Genomic DNA, 13,291 nt, shown 5'->3' with positions numbered 1-13,291 from the left:
AACAGACTGGCTGTAGTGTTCTTGTTGGAGAAGTCAATATTTCAATATGAAATGTTTCCTTAATCTCTGATGATATATCATAGTAATTTTATGATTTAGTACAGTAAATACATTTCTCCTTTAAAATGTACTTTTTTTTGCCAAATCCAAATGTAGTGATCTATTTTTAAGCAACTGCACTTTGCAGTTAGCAGTTGTGCCATACAACTGATGACCTTTCCACAGAAAGATATCCAAAGAAAATAACACTGATGCCTTTTGCCGCTGCAATTTGTTTTTCAAATAAAAGTGTCCCATCCTCAATATTAAGGTGCATATAAACAGAAATTCAGCCTGTCTGTGCAGGTAGACAGTTTGCCAAGTGACTTCAATTGGTTGTCCAGGGCTCATGGAACAAGTTTGTTGATAAAAACATTTGCATGATGCCGCACCTATGTGGTTTCATTGACAGTATGTTTGTAACTTCTGCTTTGTTTTCTAATGGCTCTCTGCCATCAAGAACAGTCTGTTAGCAGGAGCAAATTTTCCTGAAACACTACTGTAACCGTAGTCATGCCAGTAATACCAAGCCCTGCATTATTTCCGTGGCAAAGGTGCCATCTTAAAATAGTTTGGAACTTAAAGGTGAGTTCTGGGTAGATTATATTACTGAAACCTGTAGCAGTAGCTGTTAAACTTGTTTGTGGTTTTATTAAATGTCCAACGAAGTGTTACACAGCTCATGAATTTCCAGTAGGAATCTACTACCTCTTGAAGTCAGTAACTCATGACTTCCACAGAAATATATGTGAAACTAGTTGCCACTCTGAAGACAACGAAACTGAGCACACACACTCACACACACACTAGTAAGAGATAAGGAATGCACACGACTGGACTATGTAAACAGATAAGCAGTTTTTGCCTGTTTCCTGTGTCTGTGTTCTCTCAAGTCTTGCACATGTCATCAAACCTGCCCGCAGATAGGACTGAGGCCAACACGGATGAAGAACAATGATGCAAGGACGCCGTGCATGTGGGCGGGACAATAACAGTGATGTAACAGCAGACAGTTTCTCTCATGAAGGAATTTCCTGCTAAATGGGTCAAGGTAAACAGCTAGACTGAAACACAGAGACTGAGACAAAGAAACAGAAAGGTTATTTAAAATACCACTTTCGTGTTTCTTTTTTCATCATGTTTCAGGTTTGTTTTTTTTGTTTTTATTTAAGCGAAGTCAGCTGCACAAATACAAGCGGGAGCATGTGAAGGCAACACATGCTTCATGTGCTAGCCAGCTTTTATCATAAAAAGATTGTGCAGCCTCACTTGTGATGGCGTGAGAATAATGCTGTGTTAGTTGCACTTTACATGCAGTTTCTTGGAGAGAGAAGAGTGAAAAAGCTGCAAATCATAACACACACCAGAGATGACGACACTGTGGCTTCAGGTGTTCATTCATGCTCGCCCCATGATTTAACAGAGGGAAAGAAAAAAGGTCTGCCTCCAATAGCAGAATAATTCTGGTCCGTGCACATACAGCAGACAAAAGACAGCTCAGCAGTTTTAAAGCTACAGTATGTAAGATTTTCACATTAAAATGTCTAAAAAGGCAAGACTTATGTTACATATTTTGTTGAGCTATCGACTTGCATTATCCTCAATGTTTTCAGCAATGGTCAAACCATAGAAATTCATAGTTTATTCAAGGTTCTCTACCAGCAAGGATGTATTTAGTCATTTTGGAGCCAAAGGCAAGCAAAGGCATGAGGCCCTCCATATCCTTTGTTCTCCCCCTTTTTCCAGTCCCTGAATGAACAACCTTTTATTTATGGTGGAGTGTGGAGGATGAATAGCAGTCTCACAGCCTGTGGAAAGAAGCTGTTCATCAACATCCATGAACCCGCGCTACTTCGACTTCAACAATGTCAATGTCGAAGGACTTGGATTATAACAGTTTTTAAAATTATATATTTATAGTTATTGTAATGGTTATTATACTCTATTGTTTTACACTATGATAAAATAAATATAAAATAATATCTTCTTGTTTTTGTTCAGCCTCCTTATAACTTTCAGGGTGTGTTGTTTTCATGTCAAAAATAGTGCATCTGACTGTTGTACTGTCATGCCACTTCTGTTTATCGACACAAACATTATACAGAAATACTGAAAACGTGAAAAATGGTGCAGCCACCCAAGTTTTGTATGTATATCATCTACAGTTTTTTGAAGGAATCGATACCAAATAAGTAGCTTGTGAGAATCAATGTATGAATCCTGCAGAATCAGTCTTTATGGCAGTATTGTGGGATATCCATTTGAAAGGGGTTAGTGTTTCAGATTAAGGGTGAAGTTTGCTCATTACACAACACCAAACAAACATGACTACCTGTCTTCTATTCCAGTTCCATGAGACAGAGACATTAATCAGATGTTTAACCGATCCAGACCTGCGCTCTGGCAGAGTCAGATAAAGCTTGGCATGATCACATAATAAACACAGTGTAATAATTAAACCAGTTTTGCTGTGTGGGTGTCGAGGGATTCCCTCAGTCCTTTCTGTTAGCTTTTTATTGTGGAGGGGCGGGAGTTAACTGAGCATGGGATTCCCACTTTCTCTCTGTGTGTGTGGGAAGACATGAGCTATATTAAGACTCAATCTCCACAACAAGTATCACAGTCTGCATTATGGAGGGACACCAGGCAGAACAAGAGGAGACTCTGATGGAGGTCAAGGTGCAGATGGACAGTTTGGAAGTCGTTCAACAGCCTGGAAGTTCACCTGCCGACCACCGAGGCTGCTTCAAGTGCGTGGTCGCTTTGGCAGCAGCGATGGGACTGATCGTTGTGGCTCTGGTGGCGGGATTTATCCTGCAATTTTCCATGTTCACGTCATCATGCAACCAGGTGAGAAAAAGCTCAGAGCACTGATAGAACTGAGATCTCTGCGTGTATGATGTCTGTCTGTACTCTAATAATGGTTCCAAAAGGGTTCTTCCTGAAGGGCTGAGGTTCTACTCAGAACCGTTTTTTGACAACAGGGTTTGTCATGGGTTCTTTGTAAGACAAAAGGGTTCCATTAGAACCCTTTTCACCCAAAGAACCCCTTCTGGAAGACAGCTCTTCAAGGATTGTCAAAATCCTCAAACTCTTTCATCAAAGGTTCTTTCTACTGTAATATAAAAGGATCGGGGGTTCTAGTGGGGGTTCTAGGGCTCGGTATCAGTTCTCAACATTGTTAAAGCATCTATTGAAATTACCCGGTCCCAAGTACTATCAAAACCTCTTCAGTCAAACCATACCTGAATTCAATTCTTTTGGTACCCAGATCTAGAAAAAAGTGACTATTTGTATGGCAGCCAATCACAGCAAGCGTTCTTTGTAAAGAAGGAACCTTTGAAAAAAGGTAAATTAAGCACTGGTATTGTGATTTTTTAAATTATACCCAGAGATTGTGTGATGAAATCCTAAGAATAAAAAGATTCTCTTTAGAACTCCCTGTATATGTTCTCATAGAACGGTTCTCTGTAGAATCTCTCACAGGGGGTCTGGGGTGAAATCTTTTGCAGTTCTTGGCATAACTCTTTGTTAAGGAATTTTCCAGTCTTAGGTATCATACTAAGGGCTTGGAGTCACTGAGAGACCAACACTAACTTTTAACGGACATAGCGTCCCTCTGTCTTCTGTCAACAAAGAGAACAACCTGATAGTTTTGTGATGTCAGCTAAGGTCGTAAATGTGTTTGTTGTGTCTCTATGAAAGGAGCAGACACAACTGTTGTCACATCACTGGCCTGTGAAGAATGGGAGGAAAGGCCACAGAGCTGTGGTCTCAGACATTGTATATTCATACTTACCATGTTTGGATTTGCAGACCAACAGTCTAATTCAACATGCTGTAGATGTGTTGGGTCTCACCTTATTTAGGCATATATTCATTATGACCTCATTGGTGAATGTTTAAAGACAATCCTGGAGGACCAAAACGCAGGACAAAGCGTGTACTGATTATTCCTTCATTCTCCTTGGCCAAGTATTATTAAACAAATTTCAGTGGAGGACATATTGGACTCCTGGTATACTTTCTCCTTTTGATGTATGGACAAAAAATAAAATAAAATCACCCTCTATGTTAGGTTCTATGTAGGACTCTCTCAAAGGTTTCCAAGTGGAACCTTCTCTTCTACCATAAGGGTTCTCCTATGGCAACAAGTCAAAGAATGCTTTATGGTGCTAGCTGGCACCTTTATTTATAAGAGTGTGTAATCAATCTGTCTGTCTACAGGGTGCTCTGCCACTGAATACTTCAACAACAGCCAACGTAGCTGGTTCTCTAAATAGTAAGCATCTCTTTTTCACTTGCTTCCAACATCCCTATTAAGGTGTTGCTTTGTCAGTGTGCTGATGGAAAAATGTCCTTCTCCTCCACAGAGAGTGAAGAGCTGGGAAGATACGACATCTTCACTGTGGATAAAGGTGCAAAGTACATAATCTACGTGAATGTGGAGTTCTCAGACATCATCAGCGAAGAGGTTGAGCTTGTACAAACAGTAAATGGACGTGACTTGATCCTCAAAACCAAGAATGTGACCCAAAGAGAGGTGATTTTTCTAGAAGAGGTCACACTGGTGGATGGCAGCAGGATCAGCATTTACTTCGACTCTGCCTACAGAAACAGCTCGTTCCGTGTCTTTGAACTCTGACCAGGCTGAAATCAGACTCTCTGAGGCACAAACTGTTGTCAGGGCTCCATTTCCTGTATGTGTGACAAGCTACTGTATTAAGCTCTCAAAACCTGTTGCTGTGATGTTATGCAATTTCTCTGGGTCCACATGTGTGCACTTATCAGGAGGTGGTTTCAGGAAAAGCAGAGCGGCTGTGTTTGCTCTGGAAAGAGTGGGCGTTGTCGCTCTGAAGTCACATGAAGAAGGATGTCTTTATTTCACTAACCAACCAAAGTTATCGGTTGTTTCATCATCATTGTGGATGAGTGATGACATAGAAAAAAAAAATTAAAAATAAATTTAAGGAGAAAGGCCAGTCAGCAGAAGCTGTTCATTTAATTTGAAATATCTGTTTTGACAAGAAATTGCTACAAATTCCAAAGATAACTCATAACTCACTCATAATGCGCTTTACTTCCTTGCTCACCATCATTCTGTAAGAACACATACCACACAAATACTGTTATTCACACTTTCAGAGGAAAAAGTTTCTTGCGCGTAGTCATTTTCATTTCTCTGATTGACTGCTCGTACCTGTGAGGATGTCCAACCAGGCAAGAACCACATGTTTCATTTCCACTTTCACAAGCCAACCAACTCACAGTTTATTATATTAAAATATAATAATTTATATAAATGATGTAAAAACTTATAGAGGTGAACGGTTTTCATAATGTAAAAAAATTGTGTAAAATATCAAATGAAAAAAGTTTGCTTTATGTGAATGATAAAATACTCCAGTTGCTTTGTATTTAGTTGAGTTAGTTAGTTCACTTGTGTTGTGAGTTGAAAGCTGTATGTTGTGTTGATTCTATTTTTCTGATTTTTATTTTGCAATATATTGTGAATAAAATGTAATTAATGTTGAATAATTGTGACTTTTTATTGTTTATTTTGGGAGTTTCAAGGATATAAGTTTTATAATTTTCAGGTGTACTGTATCTTAGTGTATTATTACAATACCCACAGCCCCATATAGCCTACAGTCCTTAGTAAAATTCACATTTCATGTTTCAAAGAACGGTGTTTGCTTGCTGAGCCATGGCAGACAGACAATGACATTTGTACTGATACAGTACCAATGCCGGTTCGTGGAATTTGGCACCAGTACCCAACAGTACCTTTTTTTTGGTACTTTATTCTCTCTGTAATACCAAAAATGTAATTTCTACCATAACAATTAGTCTAAACTTTTCAAGTTCAACATTGTTATTTATTTATAATAATAAATAAATAAATAAAACACACTATTGTGGCATCTATATAGCATGTTTGTCAGGAGTTTCAGACACAGCCAGTGGCTGATTGTTGGTTAACACTAGTGAAAATACTATTCTAACCAACAAACTCATCCAATGAACTAATTAATCACCTGAAGATGTTGATGAAGTTGTCGATGTCTCACTTTGAGTTTTGTTTTCCATGGAGGCTTAGGTTACACTGTTTAGGCGCTGACTACAGGCACGCTAACATTAGCTGTTTTCACAGCTCTCAGGCTATGAAAACATCTGCATCCAACTTTGCTCTCAGCTTAAGTCTGCACACCATGTGACTCAAATGTGTTTTTACACTTTAAGAGCCGGTGTGTAGGATTTAGTGGCATATAGCCATGAGCTTGCAGATTGCAAGATCTTGTCTCTCTCTCCTCTACCAAGTGTGCAGAAGAACCTACAGTGGACACGAAACTTGTGCAAAATGTGAAAGACCATATCTGGAGCCAGTGTTTGGTTTGTTCATTCTGGGCTACTGTAGAAACACAGTGGCCCAACACAGTGACACAACATGGAGGCCTCCATGGACCCTTTGTAGATATAACTAACCCATTCTAAGGTAATGAAAACATGATTCTCTATTTTCAGGTGATCCTGCATTAATGGAAACATATTTATGAATGTTACATTCCATTTCTGCCACATTCTGCCAATGAATTGCTGTAAGTCTTACAGATTAGACCTTTAATGTTTTTTTTTAATCCATTTTTATTGAGTGAAATACATCTGTTCTATTAATTTTCAGGGTTGGTATCACCAGCTGTTCTGGTGAAACATGAGTTTAGAAAAGTATGACTGTAATGCAATGGAAAAATATTTATTAATAATAAATATAATATCATTTTAAGAAAAGGGTGTTGGTAATATTCATATTTATTGTGATTGTGTTGTTTTTTTTAATTTCCTCTATTTCTTATTATGACATTTAGAGTGGTGATGTAATTTTAATTTGATATATTATGATGTTAATATATGTCTATAAGACAGCTAGAAAGCAATTTAACACACCTCATAAAATGCATAAAATATTGAAATTGCAGTTCTGTATTTGCAATAATTCTTCAGTTGAGAAGCTTTCCTGCTGTCAGATATCAAACAATTACCTGTTTCTCTATGACACATTGTTATACGCCCACATGCTTAAACTCCTGCCAGCCAGAGGAAGTGAAAGTTTACATGCCAGCAATCTGTTAGTGCAGCACAACTGTGTATCATCATCATGATGCAATCAATGTCTACAGGAAAACTCCCAGTTCACCTGCCCCCAAGCATCCACCAACGCAAAATCACAATGTTTACATAGGCCTTAAGGGACTTTTAATCCATGCAATTAGTGATATATTTTTCTACCTTAAGTCAAACTGGGAATGAATAATGACCCTGAGGCTTTGAATCAGGGAATTTACTGTGATACTGTACACTGTAAAAAGAAAAAGATGAGAAAAGTGAAAATTTCAAGGCAACTTACTGCTACTTACTTGTATCTTAAACTCAAACATTCAAGTTTATCTAAAGAAGAAATCTTAATCATCTCAACTCAAGATTATAGGTCAGCGAAACTTATTTTAGTTTACGTCAAAACAAAAGAGTTTGAGCTCACAACTCAAAAATCTTTTGCAGTAAGTTGTCTTGAAATTCTGGGTTGTTTCAACTTTTTATTTTCTTACAGTGTATGAAATATTTTGCCAACAAGCAGTCAAGTTAATTTTTATTCAGTGTTGTCCAATGTCACACTTCACAAGATATAGTTCAAAGGTCAGTTCATAGAGATTAAAATGAACTACTTCATGGTCACAGTTAACCATTTTCAATTTTGAAGTCCACAGTTCCAAAAATAAAACTAGCTCACATTGAAAAATGTAATTTTGAATAGAGCCTCTATAGAATAGAATTTGAATAGAACCTTTTAATTTGAATGGCCAGGATAACTTGTGTATATATATACACAACATTTTTTAACAGTTTGACTGCGTTTTAGACGATAAACAAATCTGGGGATGTACCGCCGTTATTATGGTGGTGTCTCCATAAAGCATAAATAAGAGTGAATGCGAGCTGTCATGACAGGGATAAAAATTTCAACTTTCACCTTTACTTTTTGAGTAATGTTACTTTTGACAAAGATGTCAAGGAACCTGTGCAGTTCAGCTGCTCCAACAGTAGCATTAAACTTCAACCTTGGAGAAAAACAGAATGCAAAATACACAAGCCTTTACTGCATGAAGAGCACCGCTGTCTGTGACTACACACTCTACAGAAATTCACTAAGCATTCAGAGGACCACAGAAGTGGATCAAGTATATTAACAGAATGGAAAATCTTGAATACCTATGATTCATTTATTTCTCTAAATATCACACAGTACTTCATCACTTAAATGTGGCAGAGGTGGTCCATTTTTTCTTTATTTCTCCGACTACTATCCAAAGAGTATTTAAGAATGTTAATATTAGCAGGCAACAGCGGACATGGTGTCTAAGGGAAGCCCAGCCCTGTGAGTGATCTCACAGGAGTGAACATTTTAAGACACTATGAGAAAATTTCATGAAAATTTAGCCAATCTTTGGTTTCCTTCTATACACGACCAACAGACACAGAGGACAGCCACTTCAACGTGCCACCGTACCACTGGCGGCGCTGCTCGATGGCGGAACACACAAAGCGGTCGCCGGATTCATCTGTACAGCAGACAGCAACCACACCAACATACTGTTGAAATTTCCAACTAGGAATTTAGAAATTCCATCATTTCAGTTCAAACAGAACGCACCATAATGTATGATGTAGACATAGGAGACAAACATACACCTCGGCTCTATCTGTCCTCTCCTCAGTGTGACACATCTGTCTGCAGGGTGGCCCAGGTCATACACTTCATGCTTCATGATAGAGCTTTTATATCATGTCAACACTTCTGTTCATATTCATTTCGCACATTCTGTCTCTCGCTGTTTCTCTCTCTGCATCACACTTTTTTTTTTCACCAACTGCTGTTGCTCACTCTCTCAGGAACGAACAACGTTCACATTCAAATTCATTAGTTGCAAAATCAATCATTCAGTGCACCACTTATCAAGAACATGAGCATCTTCAATGAATTACATTATTTTTGAGCATTCATGCACAACACTGGCTTTTTTATGCAGTGCCAATTCTAACAGAGGTTATCTCAGGGCTTTTTTTTTTGGTAGGAGGCATTTTTCACCTTTGTTTAATAGTGACAGGCGAAGATATGACAGGAAAGGGGGTAGAGAGAGAGGGGATGACACACAGCAAATGGGTCACAGGCAGGAGTTGAACCAGTGGCCGCTGCAGAGGACTGATACCCTCAGTATCTGGGGCAAACGCTCTACCAGCTGAGCTACAGGGGCTCCCTCTCAGGGCACTTTTTACATTTTTTTTACATAGAGTTTAGACTCTTTATAATACTTACAGAGACTGAACAGTTCTTACTATGAGCAAGCACTGTGCGACAGTGGTGAGGAAAAACTTCCTTTTAACTGGCAGAAAGCTTGAGCAGAACCAGGCTCTGGGTGGTCTTCTGCCTGGATCAGCTGGTACTTCACATACATGTTGTGAGGTAGTTTGTCAGACCACTACTTTTATATGGCAACCATTAAAACAGAAAATAAAATAACGAAGTGACATGCGGAAGGAAAGACATTGAGTAGAATGAGCACATAGAAAACGATAAAGTATGAAAACCTTATTTAAATAAACTGGAAAATACATTCATCTATGTGAAAATTTTCAAAAAGCAACAGTTTTGCTTTGTCAGTAAACTGATCATCAAAATGATTAATTTTGCAGTTAAAGGGTGGAGCTGCATCTGTCGTACCAGCAAAAAAAAGGTGTACTTTTTTGTTTTCTTTCTTGAACTCAGTGAACTTTCAGTCTAAGTGTATTTCATTGTCTGCTTCTGCATTCTGCGTCTAAAAAAGAAGTACTTTGAGACAGATGATTGGTTTCATTTCAGCTACCATTCTGACGGAAAAAAACTTGTATAGAACAATATTAATGATAGCTCTGTTCCATGATAAGGATAGATGATAAAGTTTACATGATAAGGATAGATGAATATACACAACCTTAGTGTCAAGCAAGCTGACTGGTTGTAAAGAAAAAACACATTATACTCAAAATCCATGCAGGTCTCAAAGAAGTTTTCAGGATTAACATTGCATTAGCCTTCAAGCCTGGAGAAGCAGGTTTTAGACTTGAGCGAGCATGCATAATATCAGGAATGGTATGCAGCCATTATCAATGTTTGTGACAAGTGCTGTGAGAAAAATCTTTTTTCCTTTCTAAATTATTCATCATCTTAAAATTCATAGCCTGCCATTACACAGCAGAGCTAACATCCTGCATGACCATACCTGTTACACTGAACAAGTTGAAACTATAAATAGAAACATTATCTCCCTGACTTCAAAGTTACCGTAAGTGGCGAAAGCCTTGCCCGATACACCTACACACATGTGGCTTGTGGCTGTTCACATATTTGCTCAGACTGTGAGCACATGGAAAAAACAAAAAACAAAAAACATGGTGAACTGGATATATGCATTTAAAGAAATTTCAGCTGTCAGGATCTAATCCTCTGATTTACTGAAATATGTTTTCCTTTGTACTCTGATACACTGAGTATCTGAAATATGGGTAATGAAGTCAAAAATTGATCACAGGACAAAAAAAAAGATTGGAATAATAATAAGTTCTGAAACTAGTATGAGTATTGGTATTGATAAGCTAAGAGCCAAAACTGAATCAGTTGGAACTCCTGAGAAAAATTATTGTGTGGGTGGAGTAACGTGATAGTTGGAGATTAGCAAAGATGCTGATTGTGTATTCAGTGTGAATGCATGTAGATTGCACATGGACTTCCAATGTGAGGGTAATAGTGAAACTAACTATCCAATGCCCAAACTCTGCATTTAATGTTTTATGTTGTAGAATGTTTCATCCTACAACACATGGCTCCGTATTGAGATGCAAGATGCAGTTTGATCTATGCAACGTACAGGGAAAAAAAAAAAAGTTATATACAAAAATTATATCCAGTAAAATGGGTGAACGGATAATAAGCCAGAATTTAATAAGCAGCATTGCCCACAGTTTCACAAACAGTCATAGAAAGTTGTCCAGCAATTTAGATCTGTCTCACCATCTCATGGTACTGAGGATGTGAGACTAGGTAAGTTCAGAAAGCGGCTAAGAAAAGTTGTCAAGCAATGGATTACACAGAGAGGAAATACGAACGAATAAAATCAAGAGTGTACACTAAATGATAGGACTGACGAAAGGTTTCGTATTGGTAGAATATGCAGATTTAACTCGGCCAGCTAATGTGATAATGGTTAACTTATGGACACATTAAATTAGTCAGCATTGCCCACAGTTTCATAAAGAGATACAGAAGTGGATCACCATCACGAACATTATCTTTTTTTGCTCACTGTCCAGGAAAATGACATATAACACTAGGACCACCGAGATTCCACGACCGGGTCATTTGTGTCCCTCACGAGCAACAACATCTGTCAGTGCAGAAGTCATTTATAGAAGTCGTATATTCTGAATGATAAGGATGACTTGGCAAAACAACTTTTTCAGTTTATGAAGATTAATTACTGTCACTCAATCATTACACAGTATTAAGTGCTTAGATTTCAGATTTTAGACACTGACATAGATTTTTTTTATGTAATATCAAATGTGGGTTAAGAAGTTCTTTACTGATTACTTCAAAAAATACTATGGATGCATCTGTTTAGTTGTTCATTTGTACATGTGTGATGTATCAATGTTGTATTAGGAGGGGAAATGGACGCATTAATTTGCCTTTTATGCCTATTATGTTGCTGTCAAAATAAAACTAAATTCCGATGCATCTTCTGTTGTTTATCAAGATGCTAGTTCTGCTCACAACCAACCATATTGTTGCTTGTGATCCACAAAATCTGGGGACTGTCATTATTAAGACTGACCCCTGAACAAATACATGTAAACGGAGGAGCTCCAGTTTTTCTGAATAAAAAACACTACAGAGGAAACACAGCTGCTGTAAACTGTGGCCTAAAAATGCACATTTGCAAACTACTGCTCTTAACTATAACTCATATAATGATTGTACCATTTATGAAAATACTTGTCATTACGCACATGTGCAGGATGCCATTATAAAGACGGAAACACACACAGGCTACATACAGGATTATATCTATTGGCATTATCTCTGACATCCTCTTTGCATCTTTATCAGGCAATTGCATCAAACCTCCAACATTATAAACAAGTCTTCATAACCATAACATAACAGTAACAATTACTTTCTCTCGCATAATTATAAAAATAATAATAATCACAGTTTTAAAATATTACCAAATTTAAAATGTAAAATGTACCTTTTTAATGCAAGTTAATAAGTTAAAGCACAGACATACAGAAGAAGGTGAACTAACTGTGAAACACACGGTGGTTTCTGATCAGAGAGACTGTTGGCTGAACAGAAACAGCTCCAGGATTGATCATGCCTGGTTGTTAATCTGGTCTGGAGCAGGCTAGCTGCACAGAATAAATCTCCATGGTAACTGACGGACCACCGCTTTCATGAAATCGAGTCAAGGTTAAGTAAAGCCCTCACAACAACTCAATTAATAAAATCTTTGGGACAAGATTACCCCAACAATTTGTGGCTGTAAAGACAACACTGAACGTAGAATCAGTAGGATTTGTCCGAGCGGTTCATAGACAGAAAGATAGCAGGACATCAAATACTGACATTTTGTGTTGGTAAAGTGTCCCGGGCACAGCAAAATAATGAGAAAACTAAAGAAAAACTGACAGAGGGCAGGGTCTCTACAGAGCCATCACTACTGGGTCGTAGGTAATGACTGACAGTTTATATTAAAAAGTATGTGAAAAAAAAAATTAATGTTGAAAAAGTTAAAAAAAAATTTATAAACCTATCAAAGCAAATTAATTCTAAAAGAGCTTGTCAGAGCAGCCATACTACATCGAACTGCAGTTCTTATGTCTTCAAGTTTGCTTCATTTGTAAAAATAAGCAAGTTTCTCTGTAGCAATGTAACAAAACCAGGTCGAATGTGCTCCTGAAGACGTAATTCAGGACATTTGTGCATATTCATTTTGAAAGAGTACTAGCCGATAGGGAAACTCCAAAATCAACCACTCACTCACACACTCAGTAAGTCAGGGACAGACTTTTTGCTGTGGTCCAACCAAAAATACACTCAGCAAAAATATAAGCGCAACACTTTAGTTTTTGCTCCCATTTTTTGAAGTTGAAGTGAAAG

General features: G+C 37.8%; 1 protein-coding gene across 1 annotated transcript; it reads left to right on the top strand.

The window, feature by feature from the left end:
• The first annotated feature begins 2,553 nt into the window (after window positions 1-2,553).
• On the top strand, window positions 2,554-5,441 carry LOC146323717 (uncharacterized). The gene is made up of 3 exons (XM_084722179.1): window positions 2,554-2,889; window positions 4,267-4,321; window positions 4,413-5,441. Exons 1-3 carry the CDS (start codon window positions 2,671-2,673, stop codon window positions 4,682-4,684), a joined length of 546 nt encoding a protein of 181 aa, XP_084578305.1. The 5' UTR covers window positions 2,554-2,670; the 3' UTR covers window positions 4,685-5,441.
• The last annotated feature ends 7,850 nt before the right edge of the window (window positions 5,442-13,291 follow it).

This window comes from Lutjanus erythropterus, chromosome 7 (genome assembly GCF_056507025.1).
Source record: "Lutjanus erythropterus isolate fLutEry1 chromosome 7, fLutEry1.hap2, whole genome shotgun sequence".
Classification (NCBI taxonomy): Eukaryota; Metazoa; Chordata; class Actinopteri; order Lutjaniformes; family Lutjanidae; genus Lutjanus; species Lutjanus erythropterus.
The sequence above is the reverse complement of the archived record's forward strand: the minus strand, read 5'-3'. Positions and strand labels throughout refer to the sequence as shown.

Bases quoted from the DNA above. Each gene is read 5' to 3' on its own strand.
- LOC146323717 (XM_084722179.1), top strand. From the start codon at position 2,671: ATGGAGGGACACCAGGCAGAACAAGAGGAGACTCTGATGGAGGTCAAG. The intron at 2,890-4,266 runs GTGAGAAAAAGC...GTCTGTCTACAG, and splicing joins TCACGTCATCATGCAACCAG to GGTGCTCTGCCACTGAATAC. The intron at 4,322-4,412 runs GTAAGCATCTCT...TCTCCTCCACAG, and splicing joins CGTAGCTGGTTCTCTAAATA to AGAGTGAAGAGCTGGGAAGA.